At 34.6% G+C, this 12,075-nt stretch overlaps 1 protein-coding gene across 1 annotated transcript; it reads right to left on the bottom strand.

Annotated features, from left to right (window-relative positions):
• Window positions 1-8,051: 8,051 nt before the first annotated feature.
• LOC120141610 (triose phosphate/phosphate translocator, chloroplastic-like) lies at window positions 8,052-10,960 on the bottom strand. The gene is made up of 12 exons (XM_039156426.1): window positions 10,479-10,960; window positions 10,314-10,385; window positions 10,020-10,085; window positions 9,854-9,932; window positions 9,639-9,759; window positions 9,451-9,546; window positions 9,253-9,365; window positions 9,067-9,144; window positions 8,867-8,983; window positions 8,556-8,655; window positions 8,260-8,360; window positions 8,052-8,117 (listed from the first exon to the last, which is right to left on the bottom strand). Exons 1-12 carry the CDS (start codon window positions 10,745-10,747, stop codon window positions 8,091-8,093), a joined length of 1,239 nt encoding a protein of 412 aa, XP_039012357.1. The 5' UTR covers window positions 10,748-10,960; the 3' UTR covers window positions 8,052-8,090.
• Window positions 10,961-12,075: the final 1,115 nt, after the last annotated feature.

Genomic DNA, 12,075 nt, shown 5'->3' with positions numbered 1-12,075 from the left:
CTTCCATACTGTTTAACTGTCTAACTGTCTAACTTTGCATTGATGTCCAAGAGTAAAGTTTTCCCCACATTTAAAACACAAATTATTTGCTTTTCTATATTCCAATAAACTCTGCCTTGTATTTGAATTAGGAAGAGTTGTCTTAGGCTACAAACTTTTAGTCCCACTGCTCTGTTGACCACTTGAAGGAGTATAAGAACTTTTTTTTGAGAATATTTATACTTCTTTCCTTCCATCTCATTAGCCAACTCATAAAGTTTGGCCTGCCTGTAAGCTTCAGACAAATTTCTGGGCTCCAACACTTTCACCTTATGTTTTAATTCCTCCTTGAGACCACTAATGAAGCTTAAAACAAAATAATCCTCCCCTAAATGCATATGATGTTATAGCAAATAGGGTCTTAACTCCTCAAACTTTTCTTGATACTCTTCTACACTACCCTTATGTATTAACTTATTAAATTCTTCAATGATATCTAAATAGTTTCTGTCACAAAATCTATGACACAAATCAGCCTCAAATTCATGCCAAGTCACTCTATGCTTCTGCATAATATAGCCATCAAACCAGGTCTCAACCTTCCCCATCAAATACATTGCAGCCACATCCAATTTTTGTTCCTCAGGAACTCCCAAAAGATTAAAATATTTTTGGCATTTTCTAACCCATCCTCTGGGATTACTGCCATCAAACATCTGTAGCTCTAATTTAGGTCGAGGTAAAATAGGCCATGAACTCCCAAATAAACCTTTACTGTCTACTTTAATCTCACTAGAACTGCCCATAATATTTTCTTCTTGCAATTTTTGATTAAAAGGTAGAGGACTAGTAAACCCCACAGGTTTAGCAGCTAATATCCCCGGTTCATTAGGTTGAAAAGTATACTTCTCATGCTCACTCAGAACCGTAACTAAGCATGGTTGCTCAGCTGCTGGTGGTTGACTCCTTGCTGACTGAGGTGAGTCTTTTTCTCAGCTGCCTGATTGACCAGCTTTAGGATTCTCTGCAAATAACCCCTGTTCTCAGTCATTCCTTCCTCCAAGGTTTGTATCATTCCCTCCAGCTCTGCTTTCTGCTCAACCCACCAAGATGGTAAGGTCTCTTCATTCACTTCTACTGCTTGTTCTGATACCTCAATGGTTCCAGTCTTTTGCATCTTTCTTGTCTTTCCCAACGTGAAAAATGGTTTTGGATCACAGAACTCAGCTCTGATTACCAATTTGTTATGATTTAGGATAGGATTATGGAAGAATTTTTTAGAGATTTAAGAAAATATAGAGAATAGGTTACAGAAAACGTGCACTTTATTCATAAGATGATCCCTAAAGGGTTTTGGTATAATTATATATAAACATGTACCACCAGCTGTCAGTACAACAAATCTAACAAATTAACTACCTCAAATGTTGACTCACCCATCCATCCCTCTGTTTGGATTCGTACAGACCCAACCCACACTTATAAGCCTCATGATTTCTTAATTGGGTGTAAGTAAACTAGAGCCCAATTACCCCATTTACCCATACCCATTACCGTTAAACCTATCTCTCGTTATGACTTCATCCCCTCTCCCTTCAAGTAACAATTCAATCCCTAATCCCCCTTTAATCCCTAATTTCTTTATCTCCTCTCCCAATTTCTGCTGTTGTCTCCCTAATTCTCTTCTTCGAGATTTCCCCAAATTAAGACCTTCAAACCCTAGCTCCCCTTTCATCGTGACAGATGGTTTGCTGCAATTAGCTGCTGCTGATGAAGTATAACACCTGCTAGCAGTTTCCATAACCAAATTGTTTGATTGGCAATGACAGCTACAAAAATGTTATTCAACTTCCGCCGTTGATTGAACCATTGTTTCTTGCTTCACAAGGCAAATGTAATAGAGCCACGGGTAAAAATATAGTCTGAGGTGATCTTCATCGTTGAAAGGCGCTCCCTGGTTGTCGTGGATGTATCCAAGCAACTTTTATTCTTGAGACTTTTTAAGGAGAACATAAAGATCAGTTGAACCTGTGATGTATGTGCTTCCTCTTACCATTCTTTTCAATGATCTTAAATGAATTTCACTAGGACAAGGCAAGAACCTTGAAAGGAGACCAATGAAGAACACAATGTCGGGTTTAAGTTGACATCATGTATCAAATAGTGGATTAAGCGTTGTATACGCTTTCAGCAATATTCTCATAATTGTCATCAATGTTAGCCTGGCATTAGATTTGGTTCAAGACCGCGAATAGAGAGTTCTTGAACAGCTATTTCTTCGACAACAGTTACAAGAGCCGCACCAATACCATCAACAGGATGAAAAACATGAGAAACAATCGTAGTGAGATGATTTTGAGGGTACTGATGAGGCCGTGGGATTTTCTATTTGCCGCTGCTGCTGTGCTTTCTCTTTAGAAGCAATGTTATTTGCTTCCGTCAAACTGCAATGTTGCAATATAAATTTGATCCATAAGTTCCTTCAAGAACTTCGAATCATAGCACATTCCATACAACAGCCCAAATATATACATTACGAGCGTCTAAGAGTGTCCAATAAGCACAATATGAACAATAAACAATGGTGATACATGTTAACATATAGGAAGGGAAAAGGAGAGAAGAATACGTGGTCCACTTCCAACTGTAGCAAACTGCCAGCCAACAATTACAACAGTTTCCCTGCTTCTTCGTGTTTTTCTGCAACATAAAAGGCATATTTTCAGCATCAAGAAAGCAGTAGAGTTTGAAACTTGTATATGATTATGTATGCATGTGAAATAAATGATCATATCAGGTTTAGAAGACACCAATGAGAAGTATATATGATTCCTCTGCAACAAAAGAGGTGCATATTCTGCATCGACCAAACATTAGAGTTCGAAAATTTTAAATGGTTATGAGTGCCTGTTGAATAAATGTTCATATTAGGTTCACATGAAAACTATGTGGGAGAAGCATACAAAACAAGTGAAAGCAAGGTTGCCAATAGTAGGATTGTTTCAAAACAGAGGAAGCTGTTAACTTACATTGGAAAGGCAAAAGCCTGTACATTGTCTACACTATTAGCAGAACTATGAGTAATCGCGGCTGGATTCCAGGATACAGTGGGTCCTGTAGGCCTTTTCACGCTTTCTTCTTCAACACCCTGCCCTTTTTTATCCTTGAGAGCATCATCTGATGCTGAAGTTGCCTTGCTCTTATCTGATTCAACACCCTTTTTGTCTGTCTCTCCCACTGGATCTACAGTGAGTGAGCTCAACTCAACAAACTCGTCAAACTTGAGAAATTCCCTGGATGTGGGTCTCACAAAATGATCTCTGGATAAGCTATAGTTCTCTAATTGAATGCTGAATAATGACTCAGTGGACGGATAACTCCAATCCTTTTTACTTCTTCTTGCAAAGGCAACAGAGGGAATCTTATAAGAATCTCTCCTACTCTGTCCATCACTTGGATAGGCGGGGATTGCATCGATGTCGTTTCATGTGTGACACTAAATACTTGAGATGTTAACGTTAGACTTGCATCTCCATTCTGACATTCTGCTAATTTGTAAGAACTGTTACCAGAAACATGATGTTTATCTTGAAGTGATTGCATAGAATTCTCCTCAGGCTTAGGTCCTGATCTGGTCTTTGGTACATTTAAAGCCACTTGAAACTGTTCCCCTGTAGATGAAGACAATGAAGAGGCTGTTGAACTCTGATTTTCTTCTGAATTGAGTATATTGCCATCCGTCTCTTGAATTACTTCTGATTGTTTACTGCTATCACTTTGTTTTTCAAAATTATTATTGTTTCCCCATACCTTGACAACCTCAGGATTAATCTCAAAATGGTTAGTTTCAATCCCTGCAACCCCATTTATAACCACCTAATAAGTATCTGATTGGTTACTGCTTCCGGTTTCGACATCAAGTTCTACATACTTTGCTAAATGCAAAAAGCTTCTACTAACCTCACTTGAAAGTTGAAAGCTCGCCGCGTCCAGCTTCATCATCATGTATCTGATGCTGATTGTTCCAGCTTCGATTTCGAACGACAAGTCCTCAATCTTGCCCAGATTGCGCATTGCCCTTAATCCCACCAGTTTCCTTTATGTCTGCTTTTGAATGCTTGTTGTTTCCATTGCCATGATCCAACTCCATAACTTCAAATTTTTGTCAGGAGTTTGGATACATGCTTATAATCACCCTACTAAATGTAAAACAAAAGGAAATCCTATAGGTTAGTCATTTTCATTTAGAGTTTAGAAAATTTTCAAAGCTGGAGAATCTGTTTCGACATTTCAAGAGCTTCATCCTCGGGTAAATTTTCAATTGGGAGAAACATATAATTCTTACGATGCATACTATTCTGTTGAATTAAATCAACAAAATTTATAATTTCATTAATCGCATTCAACAAATCAAATTCAATTTGGAAAAATCTAAATCTGCCTGACATTAAATTCATTGAACTTTTTATAGCATTTTCTTCACCAGTTCTATTATAAACATAAACAAATTTAATTTTTTCCCAATATATTGCATTCTTTCATTTCTCCAAAACAATTTCTTGAAACAAATAAACCAATAAAAAACAAAAATCTTACTTTGTAATACTGAAAACCCTGCGCTGAAATCAAAGTCGACGCCCGCCATCCTTTCATCTGTTTTCGAATTAAGTATCAAAATTCAAATGTATTATCCGATTAAAAGGATGAAAAATCTATGGATTAACAACAAAATATTTTATACGGAATTTCAGAAATGATAAACATAGAAATACCTGAAATAGAAACGGCCAATTGAGGGTCAAAAATATTTGAGATTTTTTTTTCGTGTATAATTTTTTGAAAAATAATTTTAAAAAAATACAGAGATATATTAAGATTGACGTATATGATTTGCTATTTATAGAACAAGTTTAAAGGCCTAATTCTATATAACGACTCCTAAACTTTACAAAATTGATAAGTTGGTCATTATACTTTAATTTATCATAATTTGGTTCTTGTATTATAAAAAATGATGAAGTTAATCCATTTAGCATTTTATGAATTATATACAATAAATTTGTAAATATAACTATATAAGCAGTTCAAGTTAATGTATTTATCATCAACTAAACTAATTTTTCAATTCTCGTGAAGTAAAATGATCAATTTTGAAAAATTAAAGAATATGGACGAACTTCTTCATTTTCATAAATTACAGGTATGAAACTCAAAATCAAACCTTATTTTCATAATAGACCTTAATATTAATTGATTAATAAAATAAAGAGAGATCAAATCAAGAAAAATATATTATATTATATATATATATTTAAAAGATATTTAATAATTTTTTAAATAGCTTAAAATGATTATAGTGTAATTTCTATTCAGTATCTTTTTAACAATTGATAACATATATATCATGTAAATATAATTGTCCCAACTCAAACGAATATTAAAAAAAATATCTTATTTTTACAGCCGAATTAAATGATTCATTAATAATAAAAAATTAAAATGAACGTAAACAGTCGTTTTATAAAAAAATAAATTTTAATTTTAATTTTAATTTTAATTTATTATCACGTAAAGAGAATAAAAACAGCAAAGAATTGCGTGCTTTGATGTGTCAAACCTAAAATCTCGTTCTTTTATTGTATATCAAAAGTCGAAAGCCTCGCGTTACAGTCCAAAGAGCGATGGAAAAAGTGAAGAAAATGCTGTTAACTCTCGTGGAGACGACGGAAACCGCATGATTTGGAAGGTTGATGCTCGTTGATCCGCTTGTTGGGCCAAAGGCGGTGCTCGTGCTAGTCGAAATCCAGGTCGTCGGAGTTGTGCCGGTGCCAGGACCAGTGTCATTGCCAGTGCTACTGGGAAAAAGAAAGAAACAGCAGAAAAAATGAAATATCAGATGGTTTAATCGTTGCAACAAAGAGCTGCCATGGATCGTGGGTTACAAGCAAGTTTCCAGATCCGCCACTGCACCTCAAAATAATCATTACATGAAACTTTTTTAAATCTAATAACCATACGCACCTTAATGGATAGGTGCAAGTAGAAGCAATATCCGCAAAAAAAAAAAATCACTAACAAAACAATGATTGGGAAATGGGAAGAAAAAGATAGCATGGGTGAAAGAAAGGGAAGGGAATTAACTGGTAGGAGGATTTGGACTCACTGTAGCAGCTCCAACAAAATCACAGCTTCCTGTAACTTGACCACTGTTCTGGAAATAGCTATTCACAGCATAATTGCAGTGATCTTTAACCAGTGGCGGATGCACTAAGCCCTCATAGGCCTGGTGCATTTCATTACTTTTAAAAAAATGGTTAAATTTAGTTTAATGTGTAAAAAAAATATAATTTTTGTATACCCATTAATTTTAAGAAAATAAAACTAAAATTTTAGATTCCAATTTTTAAATTTTTAGGTCTGTCACTGTCTTTAACCGTGTTGGGATTATAGCATCCACCATTTTGGAGAATTGCAGAACAATCAGCTCCGTTCCCACACGCATAATCCAGGGCCTTTTGAAGAGCTTGGTCACTCACTCCATCTTTACATGAACAATAAGTAGCACGCTAAAAAAGAATGATAAGCGATAAACAAAGGAAATTAATCACCCATCTTATAGCACAAAGAACATTACATATAATCTCAACTTGAAGAAGAAAGGGAAAAAAATCAAGCAACTTACTTGAATGGCCAGTCGACCAAGAAAAGCAATAGGCAAATCAAAGGAACCATGGTTGAACGGGGAATCAAATAGAAAAGAAAATGAGATGAAGATCTGTAGATGACAGAATAAGAAAGAAAGGATGATGGAGTGGGTAGCGACAGATGAGATCCAAGGCTTCTTTATTACAGCAAATGTCTCAGACAATACCTTAGGGACAATGCCTTAGGTCTCTTTTGTTACATGAGTCAGTGCTGTGCCTGCGGCTGTTACATTGTGTGTGGCCAAAGGGAAAAACAAACACCTTGGTTATGGGAATGGAATCATTATTGTTTGCGAAAGGGACATGAAAACATACATTTTGGTCGTATTATTTTACTCTATGTTTATTAAATACATTAACTCGGTGTATTTCGTATTCTAAATTACATTTTTGAGCTCAGCCGACCTACCATACAAGCATACAGCTGTAAGGACAAATTTTTAACTCCAACTGGCACGATTATGCTTGTGATCTGTCTTGCTTAATCATGCGTCTAGTAGACATATAATTTTATCTGATTTTGTTTCTATTCGTCAGATTTATGATTGACTTGCTTTCGGTCAATTAGTCCAAAACTCCAGTCTTAAATTGATTTGGGGTTTTGTTTATGATGATGTTTCAGCAACTATACATCCATTTCAATGAGCATCATGTACACTTTGTCCGACTCTTTCATTCCAAACTCAGTTGTCTATGCAACATATATAATATCAGCCTAGCTAATAATATGGTTAATATGTAAGAGTTGTGTTACTCAATTTTTCTTTTAGAAAAATAGTTAGTTAATTAATTTTTTTGTCATCAAGAGAAGAAAAGTATGTTTTGATCATTTAGGTTATTAATTTATAACGTTATGGTCATTGTGACATTTAATGACGTTAGTTTGATAACGTCACATTACTAAATTGAGTTAATTTTTAAATTGACTCTTGAACTTTAGGTAATATATCAATTTGTCCTATGAAGCTAGCCAAAATTTCTCGTTCTCGATTGTCATTCGTCACCGTCATCGGTCATTGTCAACCACCATCAGTTATTATTGCCGACGATTCATATTCATTAGATATTAGATTCTTATTCAGGAGGCCAAAAAAAAATCAATTGAAAATTTTGAGATCCAACGGTCATCGTCGAGGCCAATGATGAGCTATGGATAACAACCAAAGACTTGGGTTAGATTTAGGTGTTAAATTAATCAATTTTTTTATATAAAGTTGATGAAGAGTTAATTTGAGATATTTGAATCTCAAATCCAAATTAAATTATTTAACTCTAATTTGAAAGTTTGTACAACCAAAACTAATTGTAATTATTATGACTCTCAATGGAAATCAAGTCAAGTCCAACTAAGAAATTTGGTCTTATTTTTCCCATTTCAAAATCAGCCCATCTTCTCCATTAAATTCCTTAGGATGCAGGACCTAGAGCAGCCTTCTGAAATGTTGGAATAAAAAATAATAATTAACCAACAACACGTAAAGTCATCTATAAGTCAATTGAGATAAATCTTGGAGAAAAATGTTATATTGCATTTAAATCAGGGAAGAGATGGGTGCTGGCTGGTAACTGATCTTACTCTCTTTTGTTCTTCCATATTTGCTTTTATCAGGGAATACGCCCCGACTCCGGCGATTGCTACTGCAGTTCCGATCCCAGTTTGGGTGGATATTCTATTGCCTGCAACAATGCCATTTTTTTATAATGATCATCAGTAAATAATTGAATCATATCTTTTGACATCACATACCATAAACAATTGAGTGTAATCTTGTTGGAAAAATACTCATACTGAACACTCGTCCGAATTCAAGTAACATTAGCTGCTGCATGAACAAAAGGTACGTGGGAGAAAAAAAAACAGGGAAAACTTACCGAAAACGACGATAGAGAAGCCGATGACAAAAACTCTCTTCAAAACGTTTCCGACTGCATGTGTAAGTGGTGCAACCCTTTCCAAGGTATTAGTAGCCAGCTGCAATGCGTTAGTTCAGTAAGTGAACCTTGAATTCTGATGCAACTACTCTAAAAAGATGACATTCAACAAATCTACAATTCAAATCTACAGTACGAAAGAACGAAACCCGAAACTTAATCGGTTCGTCCACAGATGACATTCAAGAAACTCACTGTTTCTGAATTCATATATTTCACATACTGCAAGTTTTTGTTTATGCAATACATACCTGATTGTAGAGGTGATAAAACATTCCAATCCAAAATAAGTCAGACATTAACTTGGTTAAGCCAACTTTGGCAATAGCATCTCTGAAACCATATTGCATCAGTTGAGGACCCTCAATCTGGATTCAAATCACCTCCATATTAGCAAATCATTAGTTATAAATAGTTTAATCAAAGTGAAGAAGCATGGTGATTTACTTACAAAAATTGCAGGTGGTAGACAGAACAAGAGGGCAATGATAGAAATATATGCATAAACATTTGTGCTATCCATGCCTGTCTGTCAAATATAAAGGCAGAGATATGTCAATCAGAGCGAATGCGGATGCACATTCGATACAAATACAAATTTGTGTATAAAAGGTGAAGTGAAAGATCCTTGTCTTACCATTGCTTTCTTCGAGTATATGCTTCTGTAAGTAAATGCAATGTTTGAAATCATTGCACTGATAAAACCAGTCCAATTGAAGGAAAGTTCAGTGAGTGAAGCCATTGAAACACCTAAAAGTCAAGCGGAAGATAACATCAGCTGGCAAAGATTAATCAAGAGGAAAGCTGTTTTAACACGAAAAGGATAAAAAATTACCAATAACAACAGGAGCTAACGAAAGCCAAAGGGAAAGTGGAATCTGATGGCCCAAAACGAACTGAGAAGCTGCAGCATTGAAGAATGGCTCCAGTGCTGTTGAAAAAAAAAGAAAACATAAATTTAGATTGAAGCTGAAGGTTTTACAAAAGTTTGAGAACTGTTTCCATTTTCAAAGATCTTTTCACCTTTGATAGTGTGAGTGAAGGACACTGCAACAGCTGCAAAAGATACATTGGACATGACATGTCCAAGTGCATGGCAGAAAGCAACAGGAGTCAATAGAACCAAGAGCTCCTTATCAATTGGCTGGTAAAATAGGAAGAAATTATGTTTTTTTTAACAGGAAACCCATCATCTAATCTAATATTGAACAGAAAATAACAGAGAAAACTAAGCTTACTGCTCTTTTTGGTAGGCCAACACCCCAAGAAACCAGACAATAAGCCACTCCAACTACCAGATGTATAACTGAAACAAAACTGCAGAAGGGAGGAAATGAAATAACTCTTTACTACAGGTATGTTAAAATTAACTCTTAAATGTAATGGTGCATAACTTGTACATACTATGGATATGGGAAGTAATTGTAGACCTTCTTGTTGAGAATGTTGAAGATTACATTTAAAAAGTACCTGCATATATAGATCGAGATAACCGTGAAAATCGATACGAAGAACATCATTTTACCCAGAAAAACTGAAAAGAAAAAACATGGTATCAATTTAATTTGTTGAAGCATTTTATCATATTGCTTTGGGACATAGGAGGCAGGGGAAGGAGCTTAATTCATAGGAGCAAAAACTAAGATGATGGTTCATTCTTTTATGAAGAACAAGGGTAGATTTTCTAGGATAGCTTACCACATAAAAAAGAAGAAACCAGTGACTAGAGCAGGAAATCTCTCGGCAAAGCTCTTTGAAAGTTCTGCATTCCTGCAGTTTTATGTTCCAACAAGTGAGAGATTTTATCGGAACCCAAACAATAATTACAGTGGAAAAAATTAAATAATAAGTCAAGTGCCTAACCCTTCAGAAATTTCGATTTCACCGCCATCAGCAGCTGAAGCCACCGGGAACTCAACTTGGCTCCGCCGCCTCATGTTTTGGTTCCAACCAGTAAACTTGAACGGCTTGGCTGACGAAATTCCCAAAGGAACCCAGGCTTCCTTTTTGTCCCATGAAGATGTAAACGCCACACATGAGGGTCTCGAAGCTGGTGATAATCGATTCTTGAGCAAATGAAAAGTGGGCAACGCTTTGTTCATCGACAAGTAGAGATTAGTTGTTGATGCCATAGTGAAATAAAAATCCAAAAGGAAAAAAAAAACGAGATGAAAAGCAACAACTATGAATCAAAGGGTATCGAGAAAAGGTGTTATTATGGGAGTATAAACAGAGACAAACAAGTTGGAACGTTGAAAACAAGATTAAAACCGTTGAGAGAGCGGAGGAAACAAGACACAGTTTTTCATTATTGTTTATATAGATCTGAGGAGTAAGCTTATATGGAAATTGTTCATTTTGGATTAAATTAACAACACATGGAAACTCCCAAAGCTGCTGCATGTATAGTTAGCTCACATGAGTCATCAATAGTGTCATAACTATTTTTTTTTTGGTGAAACAATGATTTATTATTTTAAAAATAGTTACAACTTTTTATTTTGTAAAATGAGTGATTTTGGATTAATTTGGATAGAGTCACCATCGACCTTTGGGTTAGGTAGGTCGAATACCTAAAAACGTCTTTTAAAATAATTTTAAGAAAAATTATTTTTAAAAGACAAAATTAGTCTGCGTTACCAGAGGTTTATTTTAAAGGGTTCGAGTCGGTTACACGTGGGGAAGATTAACACCCTACAGCGCCCAAAATCGGTACTGTGTCGCTTAGACGTTGACGTACTGGTGGAATTTATGAGTCGAATATAAAGTTAAAATATGATCCATTTATCGAACATTGATTAATTTGCTTCGAATTCATTATTTAAAGAAAATCCTTTAACTCGATAAAAAATCTTAAAATTTGCAATCCTCAATCGAGAAAGCTATTTCAACTATTTTTCATTGTTAAAGGATATTCTATCGTCGAATATGTAAAAGATGCATATCGAATATAAATTATAAATTGACAGTTACGAAAAATAAAATACATAACTTGCATTGTTTGGTTGTAAAATAAAAATGAATTAACAATTAATAAACTAAAATTGATTTATTTCAAGTTTCAGTTTGTTCGAAGTGTCGGATTGTACCACTTCGATCAATTGATACTTTTCATACCCGTTCTACAAATACATTCTTGAAAATATTCGAATAAAATAAAGGAGTATATAAATAATGATGAAAAAATATTACATGCATGCTATTAAAATATATAAAGGATAACATATATCTAATGTAAATAGGATTAATAATATTTATTTAATTTATGCGTGTACTTAGTTGATGCATAAAAGGATGCATAAATATAACATGGCCATATATATATTTATTATATATTTTTATTACATAATCTAAGTAGTGTTTTATACATGCACGATATATATATATATATATATATATATATATATATATGCATAAAGAACTAAACTATATAAAAATATGTGAGAACCACTTAATAGAA

Source organism: Hibiscus syriacus, unplaced genomic scaffold, assembly GCF_006381635.1.
Source record: "Hibiscus syriacus cultivar Baekdansim isolate YM2019G1 unplaced genomic scaffold, ASM638163v2 tig00002237_pilon, whole genome shotgun sequence".
Taxonomy (NCBI): Eukaryota; Viridiplantae; Streptophyta; class Magnoliopsida; order Malvales; family Malvaceae; genus Hibiscus; species Hibiscus syriacus.
The sequence above is the reverse complement of the archived record's forward strand: the minus strand, read 5'-3'. Positions and strand labels throughout refer to the sequence as shown.

Coding starts and splice junctions, on each gene's coding strand:
- LOC120141610 (XM_039156426.1), bottom strand. CDS start 10,747: ATGGCATCAACAACTAATCTCTACTTGTCGATGAACAAAGCGTTGCCC. Junction 9,933..10,019: donor AATTACTTCCCATATCCATA/GTATGTACAAGT, acceptor TCCCTTCTGCAG/TTTTGTTTCAGTTATACATC. Junction 8,361..8,555: donor CTTCTCTATCGTCGTTTTCG/GTAAGTTTTCCC, acceptor GCATTGTTGCAG/GCAATAGAATATCCACCCAA.